The sequence below is a fragment of the Leucopleurus acutus genome, assembly GCF_964270905.1.
Source record: "Leucopleurus acutus genome assembly, chromosome: X".
Classification (NCBI taxonomy): domain Eukaryota; kingdom Metazoa; phylum Chordata; class Mammalia; order Artiodactyla; family Delphinidae; genus Leucopleurus; species Leucopleurus acutus.
Genome location: NC_139148.1, coordinates 6,949,868 through 6,976,228, shown reverse-complemented (window position 1 = coordinate 6,976,228; position 26,361 = coordinate 6,949,868). Strand labels below are relative to the sequence as shown.

General features: G+C 50.7%; 1 protein-coding gene across 1 annotated transcript; it reads left to right on the top strand.

Moving 5' to 3' along the window:
* Positions 1–857: 857 nt before the first annotated feature.
* On the top strand, positions 858–26,193 carry GPR143 (G protein-coupled receptor 143; the record flags this gene model as incomplete). The annotated part of the gene is made up of 9 exons (XM_082864459.1): positions 858–1,125; positions 4,458–4,567; positions 5,518–5,612; positions 11,826–11,918; positions 14,366–14,475; positions 16,026–16,134; positions 17,760–17,877; positions 19,056–19,299; positions 26,099–26,193. 9 exons carry the CDS (start codon positions 858–860, stop codon positions 26,191–26,193), a joined length of 1,242 nt encoding a protein of 413 aa, XP_082720585.1.
* Between the last annotated feature and the right edge of the window lie 168 nt (positions 26,194–26,361).

Below are 26,361 nucleotides of genomic sequence, written 5' to 3'. Positions count from 1 at the left end.
TATACATAGAGAATAAAGCATGATTTTCAATGTATACTGAAATTCATCTAGAAAGGAAAGAAGTTAAGAAAATCTGAAAAAACTTGAACATTTTTTTCCTAAACAGAGGTACTCTCAAAAGCGAGTAATTTTACAATGTGAAAAACTTAACCCTACATTGTTGAGATGAGTAAAAATGGAAGAGCCCTGGACGGTGCACAGTGCGTGTGTGTGTGTCTGTGTGTGTGTGTCTGTGTGTGTGTGTGTGTGTGTGTGTGGAGCTGGGCAAAGCAGTTTCCCCTTTCTTCAAGATTTGTTGATTTTCAGGGAAAATCTTAGCTCTAGGGGGTCGTTTCCGTATGGGAGAGCGACCCTAAAAAGGAAGTATTTTAATGCCAGTCACTGCAGTCACAGTTTACGAACCTGTAAGGGATCAAAACTAGGGACGGCAGAGTCCCACACAGGGCAGATCTGGCACGAGGCATGCTTTCTTATGAGTCAAGATGAGCCGGCGGTGTCGGGGTGGTGGGGGCGGGGGGGGCTCTGGATTCTGGAGAATTAACAACGCCCCGCGCCTCCCCTTGGGAAGGCCTTGGGGAAAGGGGAGACAGCTGATTTCCCCACGGCGCGCTCCTTCCCCCGCCCCTCCCCCGCCCCCGACCAAGCATCACCCTCGTGACGCGTCTGCAGAGGCGCGACGCCCCCAGCGAGCCTGGCGCCTTGACTGCCAGCGCGGGGGATCGGGCGGGGGCTGCGGAGAGGCCCAGGGCACATGACGGCTCCCCCCCTCCCCACCCCCGCCAAGGGCCAGACCAGCACATGACCCGGGCCGGCCGGCGGGGTCCAGGCACACCCGAGCAGCATCCCCAGCACGGACCATGGCCTCCCCGCGCCTGGGGACCTTCTGCTGCGCCACGCGGGACGCCGCCACGCAGCTGGTGCTGAGCTTCCAGCCGCGGGCCTTCCACGCGCTGTGCCTGGGCAGCGGCGCGCTCCACCTGGCGCTCGGCCTCCTGCGGCTGCTGCCCGGGCGCTGGCCCGCGGGCCCCGGGCTCCCCTCGGCCTCCCCGCCGGCCACGGCCCGCACCCCGGCCTCCGCCCGCATCCTGCGCGCCGCCGCCGCCTGCGACCTGCTCGGCTGCCTGGGTGAGGGCGCGCCCGCGGGTGGGGACCCGTCCGCGCGCGGTTGAGGGCGCGCGGCCCGCAGGTCGCTCCCGGCCGGGGGCGTGGATGAGCGCGCGCGGCCCCCGCCCGGGACCTGGTCGCCGCGCGGGTAAGGACGCCCGGCCCACGGGTAGGAGGGCCGAGCCGGAGGCGGCTCCCCAGGGGCCGGACTGGACGACCAGGGGACTCTGCGATATAAGATGGTCGGTAAAAGTTCCTTCGGGGGACCGTTGTTTTTTTTGTTTTTTAAACAGTTTGATGTATTTGTTATTGCACTTATAGGGAAACTTTAGACCGTGCTGTGAAGGAAAACCCAGAAAATACAATGCATCCCTAAATGTACCACTAGTGAGAGACTAACAGTTAATATTTCGTGCGCGTGCACACACACACAAAATCGTTTCCAAAATGATTTAGCAGAATCAGGAAGAAACCCATATATATATATATATGTATATATATGTATATATATTACACTTTTATTTACTTACTTGTTTATCTATCTAAGTTTGGGTTTTATACCACAGATGGGCAAACTTGCAGCCTTTAGGCCGCATCCTGCCTGCTGCCTCTTATCTATGGCCCAGGAACTAAGAAAGTTTTTACATTTTAAAGTGTTTTTAGAAAAATCTAAAGAAGAAGACTGTTTCTGACATGTAAATATTCCATGAAACGTAAATGGCAGCGTCCGTAAGTGGAGTCTTATGGGGATACAGCCATGCCCTGCACTTGTGCCTCGTTTGGGGGCATCTTGGCCCTAAAAGGGCAGAAGTGAGTGCTGAACAGAGAAACTATGGCCCATAGAGCCTAAGATATCTTCTCTCTGGCCCTTTACAGAGACTTTGCTGACCCCTGCTTTCAACCCTAGCACGGCACATTTTACAAACCTCTATGCTAGATATTGCCAAGCATTTTAACTTTTTTATTTTGGAAAATTTTTAACATATGCAAATGTAGAGAGATTGTATAACAAACTCCCTGTACCCATCACCTAGCTTCATCTATACCCCATCCCCGTATCCCACTCTCCACTGGGTTAATTTGAAGCAGATTCCAGAATTTATAACATTTCACCCACACAAATCTCAATATATAGCTGTAGAAGATAAGAATTTTTTAAAAACGTATATATCACACAGATATCACTATCACCCCAAAATAATGAAAACCAGTTCCTTAATATCACTGGTGTATGTTCAGGTGTCTCATAAATGCTATTTTACAACTGGTTTTTTCAAATCAGGATCCAAATACTGTCCATGTTTTGTAATTGGCTGACAGGTGCTGGCATTTTGGAATTGTGTTTTTCAGTCGTGTTTGCTCTTGAAGGAAAGGCTGCTGGCGGTATTTGAAGTGCCTTCCACCGCTGTGCCGTGAGGGCGCAGCAGCTTCTGGGGCCCCTTGAGTGCTTCTCTGGGCACAGGTGGCTGTGTGTCCCAGGGCCTGGCTCTCCTGTTCCTGGTTGTGTGATTGGAGACACTCAAGAATCTTGGCTTCAGATAAATGCTATGGAACCTCTAGTCACTTGCTTAGACTCGAGGAGTAAGACAGGAAGCTATAACGATAAAATCAATTTGGTGCAGGACAATAAAATAAAAAATTGGTTTTCTTCCTGATTCTGCTAAAGCATTTTGGAAAAGCATCTTAATAATAATCTAGTTTCTGTAACTTGAATATCTGAAAATAGAGCTGCACACAAACATCTTTTGAGGGTCAGCAAAGTAATATTCGTATATCCTTTGGCCTTTAGAAGGAAGGTGCATGACATTGCGGGCAAATGGGCAGAAGCAGGAGTCAGGGGAAGGCTTGGTGACCAGACCTCCTCGCTGAAAAATAAGAAATACAGGGTTTCCCTGGTGGCGCAGTGGTTGGGAGTCCGCCTGCCGATGCAGGGGACGCGGGTTCGTGCCCCGGTCCGGGAAGATCCCACATGCCGCGGAGCGGCTGGGCCCGTGAGCCATGGCCGCTGAGCCTGCGCGTCTGGAGCCTGTGCTCTGCAACGGGAGAGGCCACAACAGTGAGAGGCCTGCGTACCGCCGAAAAAAAAAAAAAAAAAAGAAATACAGATGCCTATCTCACGGGGTGGTTTTTTTCCCCCAGTTTTTTTAAAAATATCTTTTTTTTTTTTTTTTTTTTTTTTGGCCACACCATGCAGCTTGCAGGATCTCAGTTCCCTGACCTGGGATTGAACCCGGGCCACGGCAGTGAAAGCACAGAATCCTAACCACTAGACCACCAGGGAACTCCCACCCCAGTTTTACTGAGACATAATTGACATATAGCACTGTATAAGTTTAAGGTGTACAGCATAATAACTTACATTTATCATGAAATGATTACCACAACAAGTTTAGTAAATATCCATCACCTCATATAGATACAAAAAAAAAAAAGTGTTTATCGAGCTCAAAGCAGAGCTCTGGACTGAAAACGACAAAGCACTATGTGGACGCAAAGCATTATTTTTGTTACCTGTGCTTAAGAATGAGAAGCTATATCTTAGGCTTTTAGTGTTCATACTCACCCTTTTAGTGGTATATGACACAGTGTATATTTGGTAGCATGTGACACAGTGTATATTTCTGTATGTGAAATACACACACAACACTAGTGTGTAACTCTGTACTGCTCACAGGTCCCCTTGAGCAGGGCGTTACACAGTGAATGCTTAAACAAAGGCTATCTATCGAATTACTTAGCAAAGAACCCTAATATATGCCTTACGTGTGTATACTGTGTTGAGGAGGATTAGATATTTGGGTCAAATAGCAAGGAAAACTCACAAATAATAAATGGCAAAAGTAGATTATCAAGAGCTAATTTGTGAAAATCTTAAATGTATATTTTTTAAAGAATGAAAGAACTATCTTTTTAAACTTCAGAATGTGCTTTCTCAATCATTCTTTTTTACGTGAGGACTAGTTAACTTGGACATTAAAAATATAGCCAAGAAATATAAATTGTTATTCACATAATCACTTCTGGGTGCCAAATAAACAGACAGACAGCGTTAGGGGCGGCACTGTGGCCAATGGTGGCTGAAGTTGAAATCAAAGCACCTGGGATTGCTCCACTACCATGATAATTATCTTCTGAGTCTTATTTTTTTCTCTGTCTCCCTGCACACACCAGCGTGTGTTTCTTTCCTCCCTGTCTCCCTCACATCTTTCTCTTTCCCTTCCTATCTATCTGTCTGTCTGCCTATCTATCCATCCATCCATCCATCCGTCCATCCATCATTTTTACAGAGTCAACAAGTCACCTTTAGATTTGCATTAGGAGCAGATACAAAGCATCACCTGATTCTCCCTTAGGCATCACAGTCCGGTCTACGGTGTGGTTAGGCTTCCCGAGTTTCGTGGACGACATCTCAGCCGTGAACGGGACAGACGTGTGGCCCACCGCCTTCTGCATGGGGAGTGCAGTAAGTGTACCTCCCCTGGTGTCCCCCTTCCCTCCCCTTTGCCCCGCCCCGTTACGCTGTGTCCTCAAAGTGTGGTCGCATCCCTCCCACCAGCCCACTGTAGCTTTTAGAAATGCACACGCTCAGAGCCCTCACCCCACTGACCAGGGACCCTGGGGTGCGGGCCGTCTGTGATTTAACAAACCCTCCAGGGGCCTCTGACCCACACTCCAGTTTTAGAACCACTGTGCTAGTATGTTTGCCATCCCCACCCTTAAACACACATTCAATCCTTACCTTAGATCCAGCCACAATCAAAACCAGCTGGGCAAAAAAAGAAAAAAGAAAAAAGAAAAGTTACTGATTTAATGGATGTATTTACTTAACAAAATATATTTAAAAATAGCCATTTGTTCATCCATATTGCTCTGTCCGCCAAGTTAACACTCCAGTGAATGACCTCAAAGGACACTGGTACCCTGTTGACCCGCCATCTGTGCCACAGCCGTCAGCATCTCTCCCTTCCTCCCCTCTGTTGCTTCCTAGCTGCATCCCGACGGAGCCTCCATCTTAGTATATAGATCTCCTGCTGCTTCTAACGTACGAGTCCCGTCCCCCCCCCCACCGCCTTCCTTCTACTGGGAAGGTCCTTCCTGCCCATCCTCCTTAGTCCTCAGCAAAAGGGCTTCTGGTTCAAAGAGCTTCATGCCGGGCCAAGCCGCACACCTGGGCCCTCCATCTCCCTGACCACAAGCGTAGCACAAGGCAGGGCTCGCTGGACCCGGTGCAGCTGAGCAGGCAGGGCACCAAGGCGCACACCCGTCCCAGGCCACATCCCAGCCTGGGTTTCCAAGCCTCTCCGGAGGGCTTTCACGTGCTGCCCCGTGACGTCAGAGGAAGTGGGCGTCTGCCAGCTCATTTCACAGAAACCCATGTCCAGGAGCTCTGATGCCGGCTCTTCCCGATTACAGATGTGGATCCAGCTGCTGTACAGCGCCTGCTTCTGGTGGCTGTTTTGCTATGCGGTCGATGCCTACCTGGTGATCCGGAGATCGGCGGGACTGAGGTATTCGGAGCAAGCCGGCTGGTTTCTGCCCTAGTTTGTTGCCTGAGGGAAGGTTGGAGACACCGCTGAGCGCTGCATCTCTGTACGGCAGACACAGCTGATCAGAACCTTTCAGCTGACCCCTCCACCGAGAAACATCTGTGCAGCTCATTTTTATAAAAGGCTGAAGGCACAATCGAAATATCGAGGATTTCTCCGGGTGCCCCCTACCAGAAAAAAACAGGATTTTAAAACCCTGAAAACAGTATTTCAATAGATTAAATATTTGGAACACGACAAAGACTTAAAAAAAAATAAGAATTGGCATGAAAATAAAAAATTCTGATGGTGTCTAAAGGTTTAGGAGAAAAGTTCTTAGATGTATGTATTGATACAGGATGCTAAATACGGAGCCCAAGGGTTCTGGAGCTGCCAGGGGCTGCCTGGGAGGAACCCAGGAAGGGTTAGTGCCTGGGTCCTGGTGGGTTCAAATTCCTGCCCCATCACTCACTAGCTGTGTGACTGTTGGCAAGTGGCTGAACCTCTCTGGACTTCCGTTTTCTCAGCTGTAAAACAGTACCCACCACCTCAGGAGGTTCCTGGAAACAGTAAATGTGATAGTACCCGTGGATGGTTACGGATGGAGCCTGGCACGTAGCAGGCGCTCAGTAACTGGGAGCTGGGGTTGGAGCTGGGATGTGCATGTTATGGAGGAGACAGAAACACAGAGAACCTACGTGCCAAAGAGAAGCAGGAGGGCACGGCGGGTGTCCTGGTCTCCTGGCTCCAGGCCCAGGAAGGATGGGTCCCCGACCGAGTTCGTGGTACACTTCCATTAGGCCCCCTTTGCATGGAGCCCTTGTTTGCTTTTTTCTTTTTAAATAGCTTTATAAAGTTCATCTGTTTAAATGTATAAAATCCATTGTTTGTGAGCATATTCACAGAATTGTGTAACCATAACCATTATTTGGCTTTATGACGTGTTATTCATCCCCCAAATCTCTGTACTGGTTACTAGTCATTTCCCATTCTTCCCTCTCCCGCAGCTCCTGGTAACTTCACATCTACTGTCTGTCTCTGGATTTGCCTGTTCTGGACAGTTTCTGTAAATGGAATCATACAATATGTGGCGTTTTGTATCTGGCTGGTTAAACTTGGCCTCTTATTTTCGAGATTTATCCATATTGTGGCACGCAGCAGTTCTTCATTCCTGTGCGTTGCTGAATAATATTCCATTGTTTCGCTATCTGCCCTTTACCCGTTTATCAGTCACTGGACTTTTAGGTTGTTTCCATTGTTTTGACTGTTACGAATAATGCTGCAATGAATATTTGTACGCAGGTGTTTGTGTGGACATATGTTTTCGCCATATACTTATGGGTATACACCTTGGAGTGGAATTCCTGGGTCATATAGTAACTCTATAACCTTGTAAGGCACTGCTGAACTGCTTTCCAAAGACTCTGTACCATTTTACCTTTGCACCAGCAATGTGTAATGGTTCCAGTTTCTCCGCATCCTTGATAACAACACTTGTTTTCTGTGTGTTTGGTTTTTTGAGATTTTAGCCATCCTGCTGTGTGTGAAGTGGTATCTCATTGTGGTTTTGATTTCCCTGATAACTAATGATGTTTAGCATCTTCTCATGTGCTTATTGGCCATTCGTGTACTTTCTTTGGAGAAATATCTCTTCGCTTCCTTTTTCCAGTTTTTAACTGGGCTGTTTGTCTTTCTTATTAGTGAGTTATAGGAGTTCTTTATATATTCTGGATACAAGTACCTCATTAGATATATGATTTACAAATATCTTCTCTCATTCAGCAGGTTGTCTTTTCACCTACTTGGTGGTACCTTTTGAAGCATAAAAGTCTTTAATTTTGATGAAATCCAGTTTTTGTGTTTTTTTCTCTTATTTCTCGTGCTTTTGCTGTCATCTAAGAAACCATTGCCTAACCCGAGGTCACAAGGATTTATACCTTTGTTTCCTTCTGAGAGTTTTATAGTTTGAACAATTTTATTTAGATCTTTGAATTAATTTATGTGTGGAGGTGAGGATAGGTCCGCCTTTATTCTTTTGTAGGTGGATATCCAGTTGCCCCAGCACCACTGGTTCAATAAATTCACTTTTAAAACCAACGTGAGTAACCAAATAAAGACCATATTAAGCTATAGACTACACTGGGCAATCTTAGTGAATCACCACTCTAAAATCCTTGGTATTCCTTACGTATATCACATCATCATTCACTTTGTCTCTCTGGCCTGAAATTTAGTACTCTCTTCATTTTTGCATTTCTTTCTTCTACCTTTTTGCCTTAGTTCCCAAGCTCTTACACATCTGTACAAAACCGAGGTATACTTGGTTGTGAAAATTCTGTAGGGAAGACAGTTAAGGTTAAAGGTTGCCAACCAGGTATATCAGTGAGAATTAGTTTTGGCTACATAAAATACATAAAACAATAGTGACTTAAGATGGGAATTTCTCTTTCACGCTAAAAGAGGCCAGAGGTAGGCAATCTAGGGCTCTTATGCTGGAAATCAGGGACCCAAGCTCCTTCTCTCTTTCTGCTCCACCATTCTATTATGTGACTTCCATCCTCAAGGTATCATGGCCCAGTATGATACATCAGCATTCCAGAAAACAGGAAGGAGGTAGGGGGCAATGCAAAAGGGGCCTGTTGTCCCCTGAGCCAGATCCCTTTAAGCAGGGACCTGTTTTAAGCAGGCCTGCTGTCCATGAGAGTTTTACACAACAATAACATTTTCATGTTATTGGCCAGAACTTAGTTTTCTGTCCACACTTAGCTGTAAGAGGAGGTAGGAAATACGGTTGATTATCCAAGCGTGCTGCTGCTCTGCCTGACATCCAGGTTCTGTTGCTGAGGAAAAAAGGGAGAATGACTTTGGGTAGGCAGCAAGCAGGAGGAGACCTTGTCCCAGAAGCTGAGTGCAAGTGGGATGGTTCCCTCACTCAGTTTGGGAGGGATCGGAGCTAGGACACAGTTAGAGGTCTCATAGACCACCACTCAGTTGTGGAGATAAGAGGAACCTTGGAGCACCGAACAGAAGCTAGAAGAGTATGTCTCCTGCTGTCATAGGAAATGCACCTCCACCCGTGAGGGACTGGAGTTGGACAGGGCTGAGTGACAGCTCTCTGGACCCGGAGAACAGACAGAGCCCTCAGAAGCCAGGACAGGCGATCAGGAAGCCCTCCTCACACCCCGGCGGGTGTTTGGAATTCATCTTGGAGCTTGGCGTTAGGATAGGCCGAAGTCTGCGGATGTGCAGGGACTAGAGGACGCCAGGCTTCCGAGGACCCGCCCATCGAACAGGAGGCGGCCCTCCAGGGATGCCAAACACCCAGATGCCTCCCAAGGGCAGGGTTCCAGGGCTGGGAAGACCGTCGGCGGTGAAGTGGGCTCTCCCATCAAAAAGGAGCGGGCCCACAGCAGAGAAATAAGACGGGTGCTCTCTAGCCACGGAGACCCAGCCCCGACCTCGTCCCTAGCACAAGCCACGCTTCCCAGGGTGAGGTCTCTGAGGGGCCAGCCCGGGGTGGTTTAGAGCCAGAGCTGAGCGTGCGGGTCCAGAGCCTCTGGAGCCCCTCTCTGAATCGCCAGCTTGTTTGCAGAGCCGAGGGCGGAGTGGATGCTGTAGGTGGCAATGAAGAACCTGCAGCTGGTGGAGAGGGGTCCCGAGGAATTCCCAGGCAGGGGGCCAGACTCCTCCGGTATGGCGGGATTAAACTCCACATTCCCTTCTAGATCCTTCCAGCATTTAGCTGTTTCCTTTGGCGCGGGAGAATTTTCCCTAAGCAATGTCATTAAGGCAGATTGAAAGTTAACATGTAAACTGCCTATTGGGCTCCAGGTGCGGGAGACGCACGTTTTAGCCATGCCGGCCGGCACCTGAGATCCCGGGAGAAACTCTGCTTGCCCTAAGAAAAGGGGAGTGTGAGAGCAAAGAGGGTCGTGGGGGGCGGAGGGGCCTTCGCGTGCCTGCACGTGAAAACTGGCTTGCCGTCAGAAAAAGGGATGAGGCTCTTCAGCCGGGGCTGCTCCGGATCGATCCGCCACGGCCACATGGGTGTGGCTTTCTGGCTGTATCGGTTATTGACGTGGCCGCGGCCTGGGTCCCGCGGCCGGCTCTGACTTCCCCCCCCCTCGTGGGTGTTTGGGGCCGAGGGGAACCGAGGGCCGGGCTTTGGGGAGCGCGAGCTGGCCTCGCCCTCCCACCCAGGAGATGACCCCAGCGGCTCCCTGCAGCCCAGGCTTGGCGTCTGGAACGCAGATGCCACCCTGCCACAGCCCAGCCCCTGTGCAAAGCTGCTCCTTAGTTTCCTGAGTGTCCGGCGAAGCCTGTGACTTGTGGGCAGGACAGACCCCCGCACGCTCCCAAAGCCGGACGGGCAGGGAAGGGCCGCTCCAGAACCAGCAGTGCCAGGGGAGGCGAAGGTGCAGCCGCGTCCGCGGGGCCGCCCAGTGGGCCGGCTGTGCAGTGTTTCCGCCCTAAAGCACGCCCTCTGGGCCATCTCTCTTCCCTCCCGTCTCCTTGTAGAAGGGCGTCCTTCACCGCATCCCTGACCACGCCCTTTGTCCCCACGGCGGGTCCGCAGGGTTAAAGTCCTGATGGGCCAGGGGCTGCACCCTCTGCCAGGCGTCTGGCAGAGGGTTTTTTAAAAAATTTATTTTATTCATTTATTTTTGGCTGCGTTGGGTCTTTGTTGCTGCGCGCGGACTTTCTCTAGTTGCAGCGAGCAGGGGCTACTCTTCGGGCTTCTCGTTGAGGTGGCTTCTCTTGTGGCGGAGCTCGGGCTCTAGGCGCGCAGGCTTCAGTATTTGTGGCACGCGGCCTCAGTATTTGTGGCGCACGGGCTCAGTAGTTGTGGCGCACAGGCTGAGTTGCTCCGCGGCATGTGGGATCTTCCCGGACCAGGGCTCGAACCCGTGTCCCCCTGCATTGGCAGGTGGATTCTTAACCAGTGCGCCATCAGGGAAGTCCCATCTGGCAGAGTTTTGAGTAACAGTGGGCACCTCTGAGGGAGCAGCCCTGGGCCACGTCCCATTGCACAGAAGAGGCAAACAAAGGCTGTCTTGGAAGAGCAAGGTAGCTCTGCACGGGCTCAGGTGGTCCATCGTCCTGACCCCACCTGCAAGGCTGGCTGCCTCGAATCTCTCAGGGGGACAGGGTGGGGTGTGTGGGAGTACAGAGGTGAAGGATGGAGATGGTAACGATGAGAGAATTTGAACTATGCAGGGAATGGGGGGTAGGGGGACAAGATGGGAAACCTCCCCGCTGTCCTGGAACGTCGAACAACCACCCATTTCTTAGAGACCTTCTTCTTGGTTTGGACTGAGCATTAAGACGCTTGCATGTTAGGTACAGAGGTGACTTCAGGAAGGACAGAGGCCAGGAGTTGCTTGCCTACTGGGGGAGCCAGGCACTTAGGAGGAATTATGAGGTACCCGTGCCTCACTCCTCTAATCTTTTATTTATTTATTTAGTTAGTTAGTTAGTTGTGCCAGGTCTTAGTTGTGGCAGGCAGGCTCCTTAGTTGCGGTCACCTGCTCCTGAGTCGCGGCATGCGCGCTCCTTAGTTGCAGCAGGTGGGCTCCTTAGTTGAGGCATGCAGGCTCCTTAGTTGTGGTATGCAAACTCTTAGTTGCAGCATGCATGTGGCATCTAGTTCGCCGACCAGGGATAGAACCCGGGCCCTCTGCAGTGGGAGCGTGCAGTTTTAACCACTGTGCCACCAGGGAAGTCCCCTCCTCTCAATCTTGAAAGGCTTAGGTTGAGGGAAAGAAGCCAGACACAAAAGGCCATGTCGTGTGTGACTCCCCTTGGAGGAAATGTCCGGAATAGGCAAATCCACAGAGACGGGTGGTAGATGAGTGGTACCAGGGCCGGGGGCACAAGCAGGATGGGGAAAGCCCACTGGATGGGTCCGGGTTTCCTTCTGGGGGGATGAACATGTTTCGGAACTGGATAGAGGGGGTGCTTGCACGGCACTGTAGATGTCCTAAATGCCGCTGAGTTGCTCATTTTTAAATGGTGAGTTTGATGTTATATGAATTTCACCTCAATCAGAGGAAAAATAAAAACCTCACAGGCGAAATCAGGCAGCTGTTTGCCAAGGGTTTGCTCTGCGTGCATCTTCCTGCCGCTCGCGGAGCTCGGGGCTTGTTCAGTGCTGGACCTCAGGCGTGGCCGCCCCTCTGCCCCTTCTTCCCCCAGTACCATCCTGCTCTACCACATGATGGCCTGGGGCCTGGCCGCACTGCTCTGCGTGGAGGGAGCATTCATGCTGTACTACCCTTCTGTGGCCAGGTAAGCCGGGGCTCCCAGCAAGCCCACTCCCCCGACGCCTGGACACCCCCCCCCCGCCCCTCTTGCAGGAGACGCCCGGGCGCTGACCCCGAGCGGGCGGGCAGGCCATCGTCCTGGATCTGTGCAGCTGAGAGCACAGTGGCTGGCACCTTGAGTTAGCGTCCCTGCCTCTGCCTGTCTCCTGCGTGTGGGTCGGTGTTGTGCGCGGTGTGGATGCAGAGCTGGGGGCACGGCTCCCCCGTACCAGCCTGTGTGCCAGCCTCCAGGCCTGTCCCCCTCCAGACGGACGCAGCCTTCCCCTGCCCACTGTTTATTTTTCATTCTTCAAACCAGCTTCCTCTGGGCGAGCAGGTGAGTTGAGCGTCCCAAGAATGAGTTGGAGATGGCTGGAAGACACAAAGGGTCGCTCGCTCTTGACAAGCTTATTTTGAGCCTCTGCTGTCTGCACTTTCTCACCTCTCTCCATCCTGTGCTGTTCTGAACACAGACACTGGGCGATGTGGCCTCTGAAATTGTCTCAGGCATTTCTTCAAGTTTAAAACCCCATCAGTGCAACCATTTGTAAAGCCTCAAGGTCCCTCCAAGGATATATAATCTAATTTTCAATGGAAAGCTGAAAAACAGAGGTTGGACATTGTCTCTTTGTCTGTGATTTCAGGGCAGTGTACACCCCGGATCAGCACAGCGCAGCCCTCAGGACAGATCCGGCCCTCTGCCCTGCTCTTGTAAATAAAGCTTTATTCGCACACAGCCATGCCCATGTGTGTATGTATGGTCTATGGCCAGTTACACATTAGAGCTGAGTAGTTTGACAGAGGCTATGAGGGTTCTGGAGGCTAAAATATTGACTATCTGCTCCTTTACAGAAAAAGTTTGCTGACCTGTGCTGTAGACCGTTTCTGCCCCTTCTTTTTCGATTTCTTGTAGCCATTCAATCAGATGTCTCCACGTTGGTGTTGCTTTGTGGCCTCTGTGTAGATCCCTCCAAACAGCCCACTCTCCCCAGGAACCCTAAAAGGACAAATACAGAGTTAGCAGCTGTTACAGAGGGATGCGCTTAATTGGAAAGGGAGTTTTTATCTCTGGCCTCCACCTGTGAGATCCTGGGGACGTTGCGTCTGAGCGCGAGGGAGCCATTGCTGCAAGGACACTCAGGAACGCCAAGGTGCCCCGCGGTCTCCACGAGGCCGCCCCCCCGAAGCATCTCCATCCTTCCTCGTATCCATCCTCAGAGCCCACGACGACCCAGAGCCCTCGGCGCTCTGCAGGCTCCCACCCTCTCTCGTTTGTTCCTTACGTTCAGTACAGGCACCCGAATCTCATCTCTTCCCCCTCTTGTTTCCCTTTCTCCCCTCAAGCCCTTCCAGACCACAGTTTAGCTTTCACAGCTGAAGAGGAAAGCTTCTGTTAAAAAGGAGGTAGCAAAAATAAAAATAATAATAAAATAAAAGAAGGTAGCAACACAACATTGTAAGTCAACCATACTCCAATAAAATACGGCTTTCAGGGTAAAAAACAAAACACGCAAACCAAAAACCAAAAAGAAGGCACCATCTTCAGGTGGTACTGTCATCCTTAAGGCAACAAAGATGGGCACTGCATTTTTCTTCCCTGTTTCCATGCACTTTCAGCCACTTGCCCCTCTGGTGTGAGCACTTCTTACATATGAAAACGAGAGCAGTAGCGTTTTTATCACTCCACCTTCCGTGGCCACAGGAGCTGTTCCCTCCTCTGCTTTTCCACCCCATCTGGGGTCGGGCCTGGGCAACATCCCCTCTGCTTTGGATTCTCTCTTCCTCTTTGCCGTTTTCCTCTACACTATGTATTTGTTAACTGATAGCCCCGGCCTTGGTAGCATACCTGTGTGTGGCACCCACCGTGTCCTGTGGTGATAGATGATTCTCAAGACCCATCAGTAGAAATCCGGGTCCCCCTCCCCGAAAAGAACCCCTGAAATGATTACCTGTCACCATGACAACAGATATCCTGTGCCGTGTGAGGCTCGGGTATTTTGATGGTCGAGGACAGAGCTTGGATCCCATGTGTGGTGTCAGCCAGGCTTAGCACATGTGTAGTAAGTGCCGAAAACCCAGCAGGTTCGTAGAACACCTTTGCCTTGTTTGAAAGACAAGTACGGGGAGACCCACTTGTTTGAGAGACCCAGTGGGGGAGTTGGGGGGGATCCACCACCCCAGGGAGCCTTTTCCCCTCTTCAGCTTTTCCCAGCAGGGAACTTTAAAAGCTCCCTGATTCACAAGACACACAGAACCATGAGTGACCCTCCTTCTTCTGTGATTTATTGCTTGTCCGCAGACGTGAGATATGAGTCAGAAGCTGATCTGTGTGTTTCCTTCGATCTGGTCCTCTTGTCTCGACTTGCAGATGAGTCGGCGTATCTCAGGCAAAGCCCCGGTGTTTTGGAGAATGACCCGGCTTTCCTCCCTCAGGTGTGACAGGGGTCTGGAGCACGCCATCCCCCACTACGTCACCACGTACTTGCCTCTGCTGCTCGTCCTCGTGGCCAACCCCATCCTGTTCCGAAAGACAGTGACTGCAGGTAAACCCAGGGAAGTGCTCTGGGGGCGAGGCCGCGGCTACGGCCCCAGGCCACGGGCTCTGATCATTATCTAGGACCATGGACCTCATTTGTCATCCTCCAGACAGGAGCACAATACAGCTGGGGAAAGTGAGGGGGTTTAATAAACGAGAGGGAGCGAGCCTACTCAATTACGGGCTGTACGAGTCCTTGGCCAACGTCTGCTAGCTCAAAGCCGGGACCAGGGGACGTTTCACTTCTGTCTGGGCTCCTCCTGAGTCTGCCATGGGCGTGCCCCAGAGGACCCGAGTGGCCTTGGAAAACTGCGGAGGGGAGACGGGATCAGGAAAGGAAAGGGCAGCCGAGGGGAAGGGATGGCTGTGGACTGAGCCGTCCTGGGAGCCTGGGCCCTCCCCGTGATGTCTGGGCCTGTGTCTTCTCCCACTTGGGCAGTAAACAGGAAGGAGAGCACAGGAAGTGAGTCAAATGCATCAGGAAGAACTGGGTGAAAGGGATCTTGTGAGTCAGCAGAATGCACTGGACAGACCTCCGGGCCAAGGCAGGGGACCTGCATTCCAGCCCCCATCCTGTCCTCAAGGAAACGTGCCCCGAGGCAAGTCTCCAGGCCCCTCATGCCGCCCTGTGGGTCCCTCACGGGCAGAATGAGAAGAAAGAAACACACCTTAACAGAAAGGTCACTTGATGATCAGCTGTGGGTTGCAGAAATTGAACCTAAGTGAAGTGCTCTACCACTAGGGAGAGAAAAATCACTGCAGCTCTTTGCATATCTGCATTTAAAACTAGTGTGCTGCACACCTGAAACTAACACAACATTGTAAATCAACTATACGCCAATAAAAATTAAAAACAAGAAACCCCTCCCCCCAAAAACTAGTCTATTAAATATAGCTTTTTTTTTTAACAAAATTGCATTAAAAAACAGTGATTTGATTACATCAAACAAATGAAAATGACTTATAGAAAGAAGACTGGAAGGAAATACACTAAGATGCTAACGATGGTTGTCTCTGGGTGAACTACGGGTTATCAATTCTTTTCTAAACTTTTTTATATTTTCCAACTTGTCTACAAGGATAAATGTCAAATCTTTCAACATTTTAAAATAGTGAGCATGCATTATTTTTACAGTAAAAAATATAAACCGTAAACAAATATAGTTCCCGAACTAGTAAAACCCAGATAAAATCCAGAGTGTAGTTAACAGCACTGTACCAGTGTTGACTTCTTCATGGTGACCAATGTGACTATGGTCGTGTAAGATGTTAACTCTGGGGACAGCTGGGTGTAGGTATACGGGAACTCTCGGTACTGTCTTTGCAAATCTTGTGTAAATCTAAAGTGATTCCATAGTAAACGTTTAAAAACTCTATATTCCCGTGAGTCTCCGAGAAGTCCCACGGGCAGGTGGTGAGGAAAGCACGGCCGGGTCTCGCCGGGCGTCACGCTCTCCTGGCTCTGCTTCGGAGCTCCCACCTGCTTTACTGCCCTTCCTCTGCACGCGGGAAACGTAAATAATGAAATGACGTGCTGTTCCCCTCTGCTCTTTACAGTGGCCTCTTTACTAAAAGGAAGTCAAGGAGTTTACACGGAGAACGAGAGGCGGATGGGAGACGTGATCAAGACCCGATTTTTCAAAATAATGCTGGTTTTCATTATTTGGTAACCTTTCTTCTTTTTTTTAAAAAACTGTCCCTGGGAAGGGAAATGCAAACCGCCTGTCATTTGCTTTTCCAAGTGTGACCTGAAAGTTCCAAAGGGAAGAGTCTTCGGAGAGGAAATTTTTGAAACTTGTGCTAGGTGCCTTTGGAGGAAATGCTTGTGAGACAGGAAGGCAAGTCTACCATCCGTGAACTTCTGGAAAGCTATTCACATCTACTCAAACTACATAAAGAGCCCTAAGAACGAAAAGTCGCGAGTTTAGTTTTGATGCGTCCCTCCCATAGGCCTCCGCAGTTTTGCCCCGTCGCTGGGGTTAGCATTTAAATCAAGTGCCTTCTAAGTCCACCCACTGGCAGCAGGCTTTTTTTTTTTTTTTTTTGCCGAGCAGCATGTGGGATCTTAGTTCCCCGACCAGGGATCGAACCCGCACGTCCTGTAGTGGAAGCGTGGAGTCCTAACCACTGGACCACCAGGGAAGTCCTTGCATCAGTCTTGACACCAGGATTCCTGTATCTGACAAGATACAAGGGCAAGGGCCCATCTTTAGTGTTATGACTCACCGCTCAGGCAAGAAGGGTAGAGAGTGGGACTTCCCCGGCGGTCCAGTGGTTAGCACTCCACGCTTCCACTGCAGGGGACATGGGTTCCATCCCTGGTTGGGGAACTAAGATCCCACAAGCTGCGTGGCACGGCCAAAAAAATAAAAATAATAATAAAAAAAGAAGGGTAGAGAGCAATCTTCCTGTCCTCAACTGTCTACCCACCCCCATTCCCCCACCCACCCCCCCCTCCCACCACAGGTGTCCTGCCCCAGCGTTTCAAGTGGGTGTGCTGGGCATAGACCTGTGACCAATGCAAAATCGACTGGAATCAGGAAACACTTCGCTGTGGTGAAGCAATGCTTCGCAAGACAGAGCACGCCTTTGTGGTGTTAATGATTGATGTGATGCGAGCAGGTTTGTTTGCACAGTCTCCTACGAGAGACGTACATTAGCTCCCTCTAAAAATACACTGAGCTTGTGGTTTCAAACGTCACCTCCCTGCCAACAATAACCTCAGAAAATTCAAACATAAAATGTCAAGATTTGTTTTGGTCTCCATCAAAACATTAGCTTACTCTTCAGAGGAAGGATGAACTCTGGGTTATTTGACGTGTGCTAGAACCTTCCGCCTGATGTGGTGTTGAGTGCGACCATCGGAAGGATATGTTGGTCTCTGCTTTGGGCTGAGAGGGGTGGCATGTCTTACGTCAGATTCTTGGTGTGCTGCGTCCTCCTTGCTGCTAAGCAGCACTGCCCCTGCCCCAGGACTTCTAGGTGTCGGGAGGCATGGTCCCTGACCCCCAGCGTTAAAAATGAATTGTGGGGGCTTACCTGGTGGCGCAGTGGTTGAGAGTCCGCCTGCCGATGCAGGGGACACGGGTTCGTGCCCCGGTCCGGGAAGATCCCACATGCCGCAGAGCGGCAGGGCCCATGAGCCATGGCCGCTGAGCCTGCGCGTCCGGAGCCTGTGCTCTGCAACGGGAGAGGCCACAACAGTGAGAGGCCCGCGTATCACAAAAAAAAAAAAAAAAAAGAATTATGTCACATGTTCTCTTCACCTGTGGGCCATTTTCTTTCTAACAGTTGGGTGTCGAATATCATCAATGAAAGCCTTTTATTCTATCTTGAAATGCAACCAGATATCAATGGAGACTCTTTGAAACAGGTCAGAAATGCAGCCGAGACCACATGGTTCATGATGGTAGGTCTATCTTAATTTAAAATGTTCTTCCTAAAGAAAAAAAAAAAAAACAGAAGGGATAAAACCACTCAGAAGTATGATCTATATGTTATTTAAATATGCAGGGAGTTGAATAGGTTCCTGGGATGCTAACATCTGGCCTGGGTCCACGAGCTAGCTGTTTTCATTCAGTGTTGGGGTCGTTATTAAATGGACATGACTCTGGTAAATCAACTTGGCAAGTGAATCAAACCTTTCAGGCTGATTTAACATATCAGGGAATTTCTCTTGAAGAAATGTTTCAGACTGAAAAAACCATAGGGATGTAGGTATTGCTTATAACATTGTCCGTAATTATAAAGCATTATAGGTAACCCACATTGTTTTAAACAAAAGGGAACGGTTAAGTTAATGATGGTCTTTGATCTTGAGGAATCTTATGCCGATGTCAAAGATGACAGTGTAAAAAAATGACAATTGTGAAATCTAGTGTTCCGTGAAACACGCAAGATCTAATAATTATACTGATTTCAACTACCTAGTAACACGTGCATGAAAAATTATTGGCAAGAAATACACAAAACCATGATAAGGTGGAAAGAGCATGGGTCGCTTCCCTCAGTGTTTTCATCATATTGCATTTCCAAATACAAAAATCCACACACGAGCTGTTCGTGGAGAGATGCACGGTGCCCTACACAGAATTAAAATGTATGTTGCTTCAGAGTCGGGGGAAAGCTGACGCAGGAGGGTAAGACCCACACTGCCTGCCTCCACCCCTGCCCGTGCCGTGGTCACGTGCAGGGACCACACGTAAGCAGAGTTTCCTGGACTGACAGGCTCAGGTGCCTTTGTGCAGTCACATCCTAACAGGGGCGCGAGGGGCAGGGCCCCGAGTCCCTGCGAGGGAGCACGGCCACGGGCCAGAGGTGAGACAGCCCGGCTGGGCCGCGCAGGGCCTTCCCTCTCCCGCCTTCTCCGTGGTCTGACTCAGGTCCTCTCCCCACCCCACCTCCTGTGTCTTCGGGCACCTTTGAGGGCCCAGCACTGCCAGCCAATCTGTCTCGCCCCACACCGGCCAGTGGGGCAGGTCGCAGTGAGGCCAGCCCAGCGGGCCCCGAGTCACCCTGGGAGCACCCAGTGCTCTGATTCCCACCGTCCCACCCTACTCACCCCTGTCTCTCTGTCCTCCCTGCCAGGGGATACTGAATCCAGCCCAAGGGTTCCTGTTGTCCCTGGCCTTCTACGGCTGGACAGGCTGCCGCCCGGCTTTTCAGGCTCCCAGGAAGGAGATCCAGTGGGAATCGATGAGCACCTCGGCCGCCGAGCGGAGTCCCCCGTCCCTGAGGGGCTCCCGTGAGCCCCGGGAGAGCCCCGCTGCCAGGAAGGAGGGGCGGGCCGGCGGGCACACTTCCGACGAGGCCGTGAGCCTGCTGTCTGAAGGTAAGAGCCCCTCCGCCAAGGCAGGCGGACGGCGGGGCCCCTGGCTCCCCTGGAAATGCTTTATCAACGGCCAGGTGGCTGGTGCATAGCATCTCTGTCCTGATGTCTGGAACCTGCTTCAAGGCGAGAGCGGAAAGTGACAGCGTTAGGCCTCATCGCGTCATCCACCTCTGCTTTTACTATGACAGTGGTACCTTTCCTCTAGTTATTAAGCACCGTAGCCTTGTAATAATTATAAGCGGCTCCACCTTGGGCTGGACGGCCTTTTGAATAGGAGCAAAACTGCCACTTCAAACCTGTCGCGAACGTTTGCCGTCAGACAATGAATGGTACGACCTGTCGCGAACGTTTGCCGTCAGACAATGAATGGTACGACCTGACCTCAGCAGCTTTTAGATGCAGCTTGGTCTGTCCACCTCATTCGGGGACATTTAAGGGAACACGCTGGTCGTCCGGTGCTGGCTCTTCTGATCTGCCCTTTTCATTTCAAGACTCTAGCACTGTGGTCCTCAGATGGGTCCTGTTTTTAAACTCCTGTTTAATCGGATTTGGGGTTATGTCTACTAACCCAGCCGACAAGGAGGAAGAAAGTTCAAGGCCCCAATAATGTCTCTCTAAAGATTGCCGTCTACTAAACCTATTACATACATTTTATATTTATATATTCATGTATACTATTTATATATATAAATTTATATATATATATAAATTTATATATTTATAAAATATATAAATAAACTATTATATGTACTTTTCATTAAACATACTGTAACCGTATAATTTATCATTTGCTCTGTATTCTGAATTTACTATTACAAAAGGCTCACTTACATTCTAATCAAGATGGGTAATGAGAGAAAAATCGCGAGACCTATGATCCTTGTTCCTAACGAAATCTCAGGGACTGTCACGGTTATGATAACTGATTAATTTTACCGTCCCTGGTCTATGCAGACCTTTATTCCCTTGAAAGATTCTTCTTGAGCAGACATTTTGCTGTTAGCATTGAGTAACAAGACTGGAAGTTCTTTACAAGAAGCGGACACATGTTTGCAGCACCTCTTCTGGGGGTCGGGGGGTTGATTCCCACAAACGCTGCTTGGGGAGGAGGCCACCCCATGCCCTCCTTCTGTCCCCACTGAGGCCCTGAAGCCCCTCCCTCTTCCCACTTTATTACACTGGGGCTGGTTGCAAATGCTTTTAACCAGAATGCATCACCCTGCAGCCCATGTACCGTCTTGCACTCATGCTTGACCACTGCACGTGGTAAGGGCCCAACAGTCGTTTGTAATAATTATGTTAAATTACACATTTTTGATGGGAAATTAGTTCTAAAAGGCCTAAGAGTAATTAATTGTAAGCTGTAAAGACTTCTTAGACATAAGATTGAAAGAATTCTTAGTAACATGAGAGTTGGGGTACTATGTAAAATATATCTCAGAAGAGCTGGGGAAAAAGAGTTGAGATCTTCTTAACCAATTTTTTTAGTAAGACTTCATAATGAGTAAGCACTTTCTTTGAATAAAAGCAACATTTGTCAAGCTTGTTAGAAGCAAGGTGACATATGGTCTAAATATAAGGAATGGACTTGCTACGCAGGAGCCACGATGACACCCTCCAGGGAGGGCTCGTGGCTTCTGGGCGCAGGACTGTCCATCTCGGCCTCCTCCAAGTGAGCTGAGGACGACAGCCCTTCCTGCAAATCTCACTTGGTATTTCTTGACCTCTAACAGGGTGCTAACGACAGTGATTTTCGTAAGATTAAATAGATCTTTGTGCTATGTGCTTAAATAGTGCTGGGACACAGAGGGCATTCCATAAATGCTAACTCTAGTAAGCATACCTAAATCCCATTACATATTCATAACCTGAGCGGAGACATGGAGCAAATGTTGGCGAGACAGAGAATGAAAGAGTCCGTGAGAATTTCCAGTCTGCGTTTAAAGTATGAAGGCAGAGCGATCTGGGCAAACGATGTGGATACGTGTCAGGAAACAAGCCCAGGGCAGAATGATCCCCACGCAGGAGACTCCTGTTCTTATACCACAGGCCGTATACGCCGCTGCCAGGACCCTCAGGAAGCGGCAGCCTTCTGCCTACAGTGGTAATCTTGGAAATGAGATACGGCTGGCTTGGTCTTGGGCCGTTTCCTTTCTCCTCCTTCCCAGCCGCTTTGCTTTTAGTCTCTTTAGTAAAGGGAGGGAGCTACTCATAATACAGAAAGTACTATTACATGTGGGAGAAAAGCCCAGAGATGCAAACTCGAAGCAGTAAATACAGTTAGGCTTCTCCCTGTTTGCACTGGTTAAGATGAAGCTTGACTGGTTTATCATATCCTTAAGCCTCTACTTTAGGATTCACTTCGAGGCCAACAGGCTTCCACCGAGCCTCCGATAGGAAGTATCTGACGTGGTGTCTGGCACTTGCAAGTCAACCGAGTTTGAACAAATATTCATCGAGCCTCTGCAATATGGCCAACGGCGTTTTAGCTGAGGGGCGGGGCGGTGTGTGTGGGTTGCGCGTGTCCCTGGGAAGGATCATGTAGGAAACTTGCAAGTGTCAGTTAAGTAAAGACAATACTGTATTTTATTCTAAAAAGTCTGACGCGTTAAAGGAACACAGCAAAGGCAGGGCCTCTGTTGGTGTTGGCGCATGGGTGAGGGCTTCTGGAGGAGGTGATGTTCACACTGGGTCTTGCACCGCAGACTGGAATGGGAGGGGAGGAAGCCCGGAGGGCGCCCCGTGTGGAGACTTAGGGCAGAATGTCTGTACGGTGTTCAGGGGTGGCCACAGCGTGGGATTTGTGGGAAGCTGGAGAGGCAGGTCGGGAACAGATAACGAAGGGTTTTTACAGATTCTGCTAAGGGGTTTGCATCTTATCTAGTGGCCAGCGAGAGGCCAGTTAGGGTTTTTAAGTGGAGAGAGGCACTCAGATTTGCTTGTAGGACTAGCCTAGTGAATGGATGTGGGAGAGTTGATTGGATGATCAAGCTTCGTGACCATGGCAACAGCTAACATTGAGGGGATCTGTGCGTAATTCTCTATGACAACTTCGTTCAAAATCGCATCTTTATGAAGAATCAGAATTTCCCTTGGGACTAAAAGTCAAGAAAAAAGGGTACTTCTCACAAATAAGCAGAAACCCGGTTGGTTTTTATCTGGTGAGCACCAGAAACCCTTAAAGTATTATCTCCTCTGTCCATGAGCTTTACGGAGCGTAGTGTCAGATCTCTGGCCCTTCTTTAACAGGGACACTTTGTGCTCACAACGGAAGAGTTCAGGATCTGATGGATACTTTAACCTTATCATTGCCTTCGAAGGTTGGGGTGTGTATTTCTCAGGAGATCTGCTCCCCTAGCCTTCAACGGCACCCTGGACCAGGTTCCCCCGAGCCCTGCCCACCGGCAGGGGGCACGGCGGGACGGCAGTGGAGCTGGGGGCGTGGTCACAAAGGGGACACGTCTTAGGCGGAGGCCTGGCAGGGAGGGGCGTTGAGAACAGGCCTTCCCTTGCTGTGGCAGAGGGGCGTGGCCACAGGGATAGGGGTGTGGCTGTGGACAAGATGGACCACAGGGTATAAAGGATTGCGTCAGTGGGGTAGGGCCGAGACGCGGGGCATGTGGGGAGACGAAGAAGGCTGTCGTTAGAAGAGAGCACATGTAGTGTGTCCACAGGTAGGAAGCTTGTGGCCTATGCAGAACACAGTGGATGGAAGTGAGGGGGCGTAACTGTCTGTCTCTCTCTCGCACGTCTTTTCTCTCCCCCCAAGTGTCTTTACCACAATTCCCTGTCTCTCTCACAATACCCTAGTTCTTGCACCATTCCCTCTCACCCACAATTGCCCTTTCTCTCCCCAATCCTTTGCTGTTCCCACAATTCTCCATCATCTCCCACAACCCCTTGCTTTACTCACGGTTCTGTTTCTCCCACAGACCCCTAATGCTCCCACAATTTCCCATTTTCTGCCACAATTCTGGAATCTTCATGGTTTCTCACAAATCTCTTGTCTTCTACAGTTCCTTTTGCTACTGCATTCCACCGCTCCCCAAATTCTTTTTCTCAGAGAGATTTCTGTTCTCCAGCATAATTCCTTCTCTCTGACAATTGCCCGTCATCTCCCACAGTTCTCTCTCCCACAATGCCTCTCTTCCACAACGGCTAGTCTCTCCCACAGTACTCTCTTCCCCATAATTCTCAGTTCTGCCTGGCAATTCCGTATCTCCCCCACCTCCCACCCAGTTTCTGCCGTTTCCCACAGTACTCTCTCTCCCACCATTGCGTCTCTGCACATCTCTTTATCCTCCATCACAGTTTCACACTCCCCAAATTCCCTGTTCTCTCCCACACTTCCCCGTTACCGTCCCCATTTCTCTGTTCTCTCATACACCTCGTTCTTTGTGATTCTCTCTGCCGTCACTTGCCCCTCCACGTACCACCAGGTGGCGCCATGGGTCGTGTTTGCCAGGGGAGTGTGGGAGGGAACACACCCCAGGGCCTCCAACTCTGTCGGGCTGGCGGGACCCAATTCAACACCTTGAAGGGGACGCAGGCCCACGGGTTGTACGCTCTCTATGGCTCATGCAAGTAACCACGTGGTTGGGATTTCTGACCTACGGCCTCGAGGTTTTAAGGGATCCAAGAGCAGCAGCTGAGGGCACCGGGGGCATCCAACGTGCCTTCCCAAATGTTAGGTCTGCGTGGAGCCAGGAAGTTCTCGAGAACCTGCCTGGGCTTGCAAGGCTCCCTGACGGGAGTTGCTAGGAAGGCGCTCGGCCCTTGGGCACTGCGAGGTCGCTGGCGGCCGCATGTCCTGCACGCACACTCAGATGTGCACATGCACCGACAGAGAATTAGTCCCTCACCCCCACCACGGCCTTGTCGTGACACAAAGGGGTCTCCTCCGTGGAGCCGCGGGGGACGAGGAAGGAAGCAGGAACTCTGAAAAAGGGGTTAGAATATGTCCCAAAGCGTCAGGTAACGGGCCAGATCTTGATCCCGAGCCCCCGTGTGACCCTCCAACCCGGCGGCTTTTTGAAAAGACCACAGAAATCGCACACAAGCTCCCACGAGCCCAGGACGCGCTCATGAACGGCGAGCGACGCCGAGAGAACCGAGCCTTCGGGGAAGCGCCAGTGAACCCCTCCGGAAGCTTAGGTTCCCCGCTCCCGCCCTCCCCGTCGGAGCCACCGGCCCTTCCCCCGTCGTCTGAATTCCTTCCCCGCCCCTTGGTGGGCTCTTCACGCTTGGGGCGGCGCCCTGGGAGGCCGCAGGCCGCTGTGGGGTGTGGGTGGTGGTGGGGACGGTGGTGTGTCGGCCACGCCGCAGACCCCGCGCTTGCGTCCTCTTGGGTAATATCGTCACCTGTTCCTGTAGCTCCGGCTTCCCCAGGCATTTCCAAGCCCACAGAGAGCTCACGGCCTCTCCTTTTCCCCTGAAGTGTCCTCGGAAACTCTGCATGTGGCTCTTCTTACTGCGGGCTTCTTCCTGCCGGTTTTTATACGTTAGTCTCCGTGAGTGCTCTGCGGTGCCTGCGCCGTGTCCCACGGACGTCAAGGCGGTGACCCCACGGTATTTAGCCATTCAGCGTTAGTTTATCGTGCCGGGGCCTTGTTTAGGCACTACAGATACTGTGGTGACTAAGGTAGACAAATGCGCTGTCCACTGAGACTCTCCGTATGATTATATAATAATTATTATATCAGCATTTGTGAATGAAAGTCTCAAAGAACCGTACAACATTCAAGGCGGCGAGAAGTGCTGCGAAGAACAACACGTCAAGAGCGGGCAGGAGTGGTTTTAGATAGGCGTCCCAGACACCTCCTTGAGGAGGTAACATTTGAGTGGAGACCTGAATGCAGTGTGGGAGTGAGCCATGAGGAAATCTGGAGCGCTTTGCGGGCAGAAAGAGAGATGTGCAAAGGCCCTGGGGCAGCACTGAGCTTGGATGTAAGAGAAGCATGTGCCTGAGGTTGTGAGTGAGCAGAGGGACATGAGGGGAGGAGGCTGCAGCCGTCAGCGGGGCCTCTCGGTGGAGGGAGTTGGGATTTGGAGATGTTCCTGAAGGGCAGTCACCTGCCCCATGCACCGCTGAAAAGGCCACCCTTCTCTGCGTCTTCCTTCGCTGTATTCCGGACACACCCCCCCAAAACCTGGCACCCAGCAGGCGAGCCTGGATATTTGTGGAGTGATATCCATAGAAAGAACAATTCTGACATCTGTTGCAAAGATCTCCCACACCTTCTAAAGGAAGGTGTGTTGTTGGGGTGATTAAACAGACCTCCAGGATTACTCTTTTGGCTGGAGTGACGTTTGCTTTCACTCTACTGATGGTTACCTACGTCCCTCCTCTTAAGTTTTAGTAAGAGGAGTCCTTGGGGCACCTCGTGGAATTGAGAGCAGGTGGTCGGGCAACCCCGGAGCCCTGTTGCCCCCGAGTGACCCCTGGGGCAGCTGAGATCTCGGTCCCCTTAGACAGCGTGTTCCAGGGCTCCGAAACTCCCCCGTGTCAACAGTCTGTTTCCGTTTGGGCTGCAGCCTCCACAGGGTTCGGCTGAGATGCGGTGAGCTGCCCAGTGGTGAGGTTTGGAGGAAGGGAGACAGGGTGGACCTCCCTTCAGGGAGGTCATACATCAGCTGCCCCAGATGATTCTGTAGGACTTTTGTCCTTCGGAATGATTTAACCACGTGTAGGTGAAAGTATCATGTACTTTTCTTTTTTAAATACAGACGGTTGTGAAGCTTGTGAAAGACGTTCTCGGACACGGACACCGTCACGTGACAGTCTTTTTTTCCTCTTCAGGTTCTGACTCCAGCACAATTGAAATCCATATTACAAGTGTGTCCCGCAACGGAAAGGAGACTGAATCTGTTCCAAAAGCCCAGGGAGACCTGTGAGAGGACGAGATAGAGGTCCAGATCCCGTCTTCCTCAGACTCCACGTTTCTCATCCCTTAGGACTGTGATCTCGCCTGCAGTCAGCGCACTGCAGGGTGTAGCATCCCCCCAAATCTCACTCCCATCACCACGTTAGTGTATTCCCCAAGATCCTCTTTGTGGTAGGAG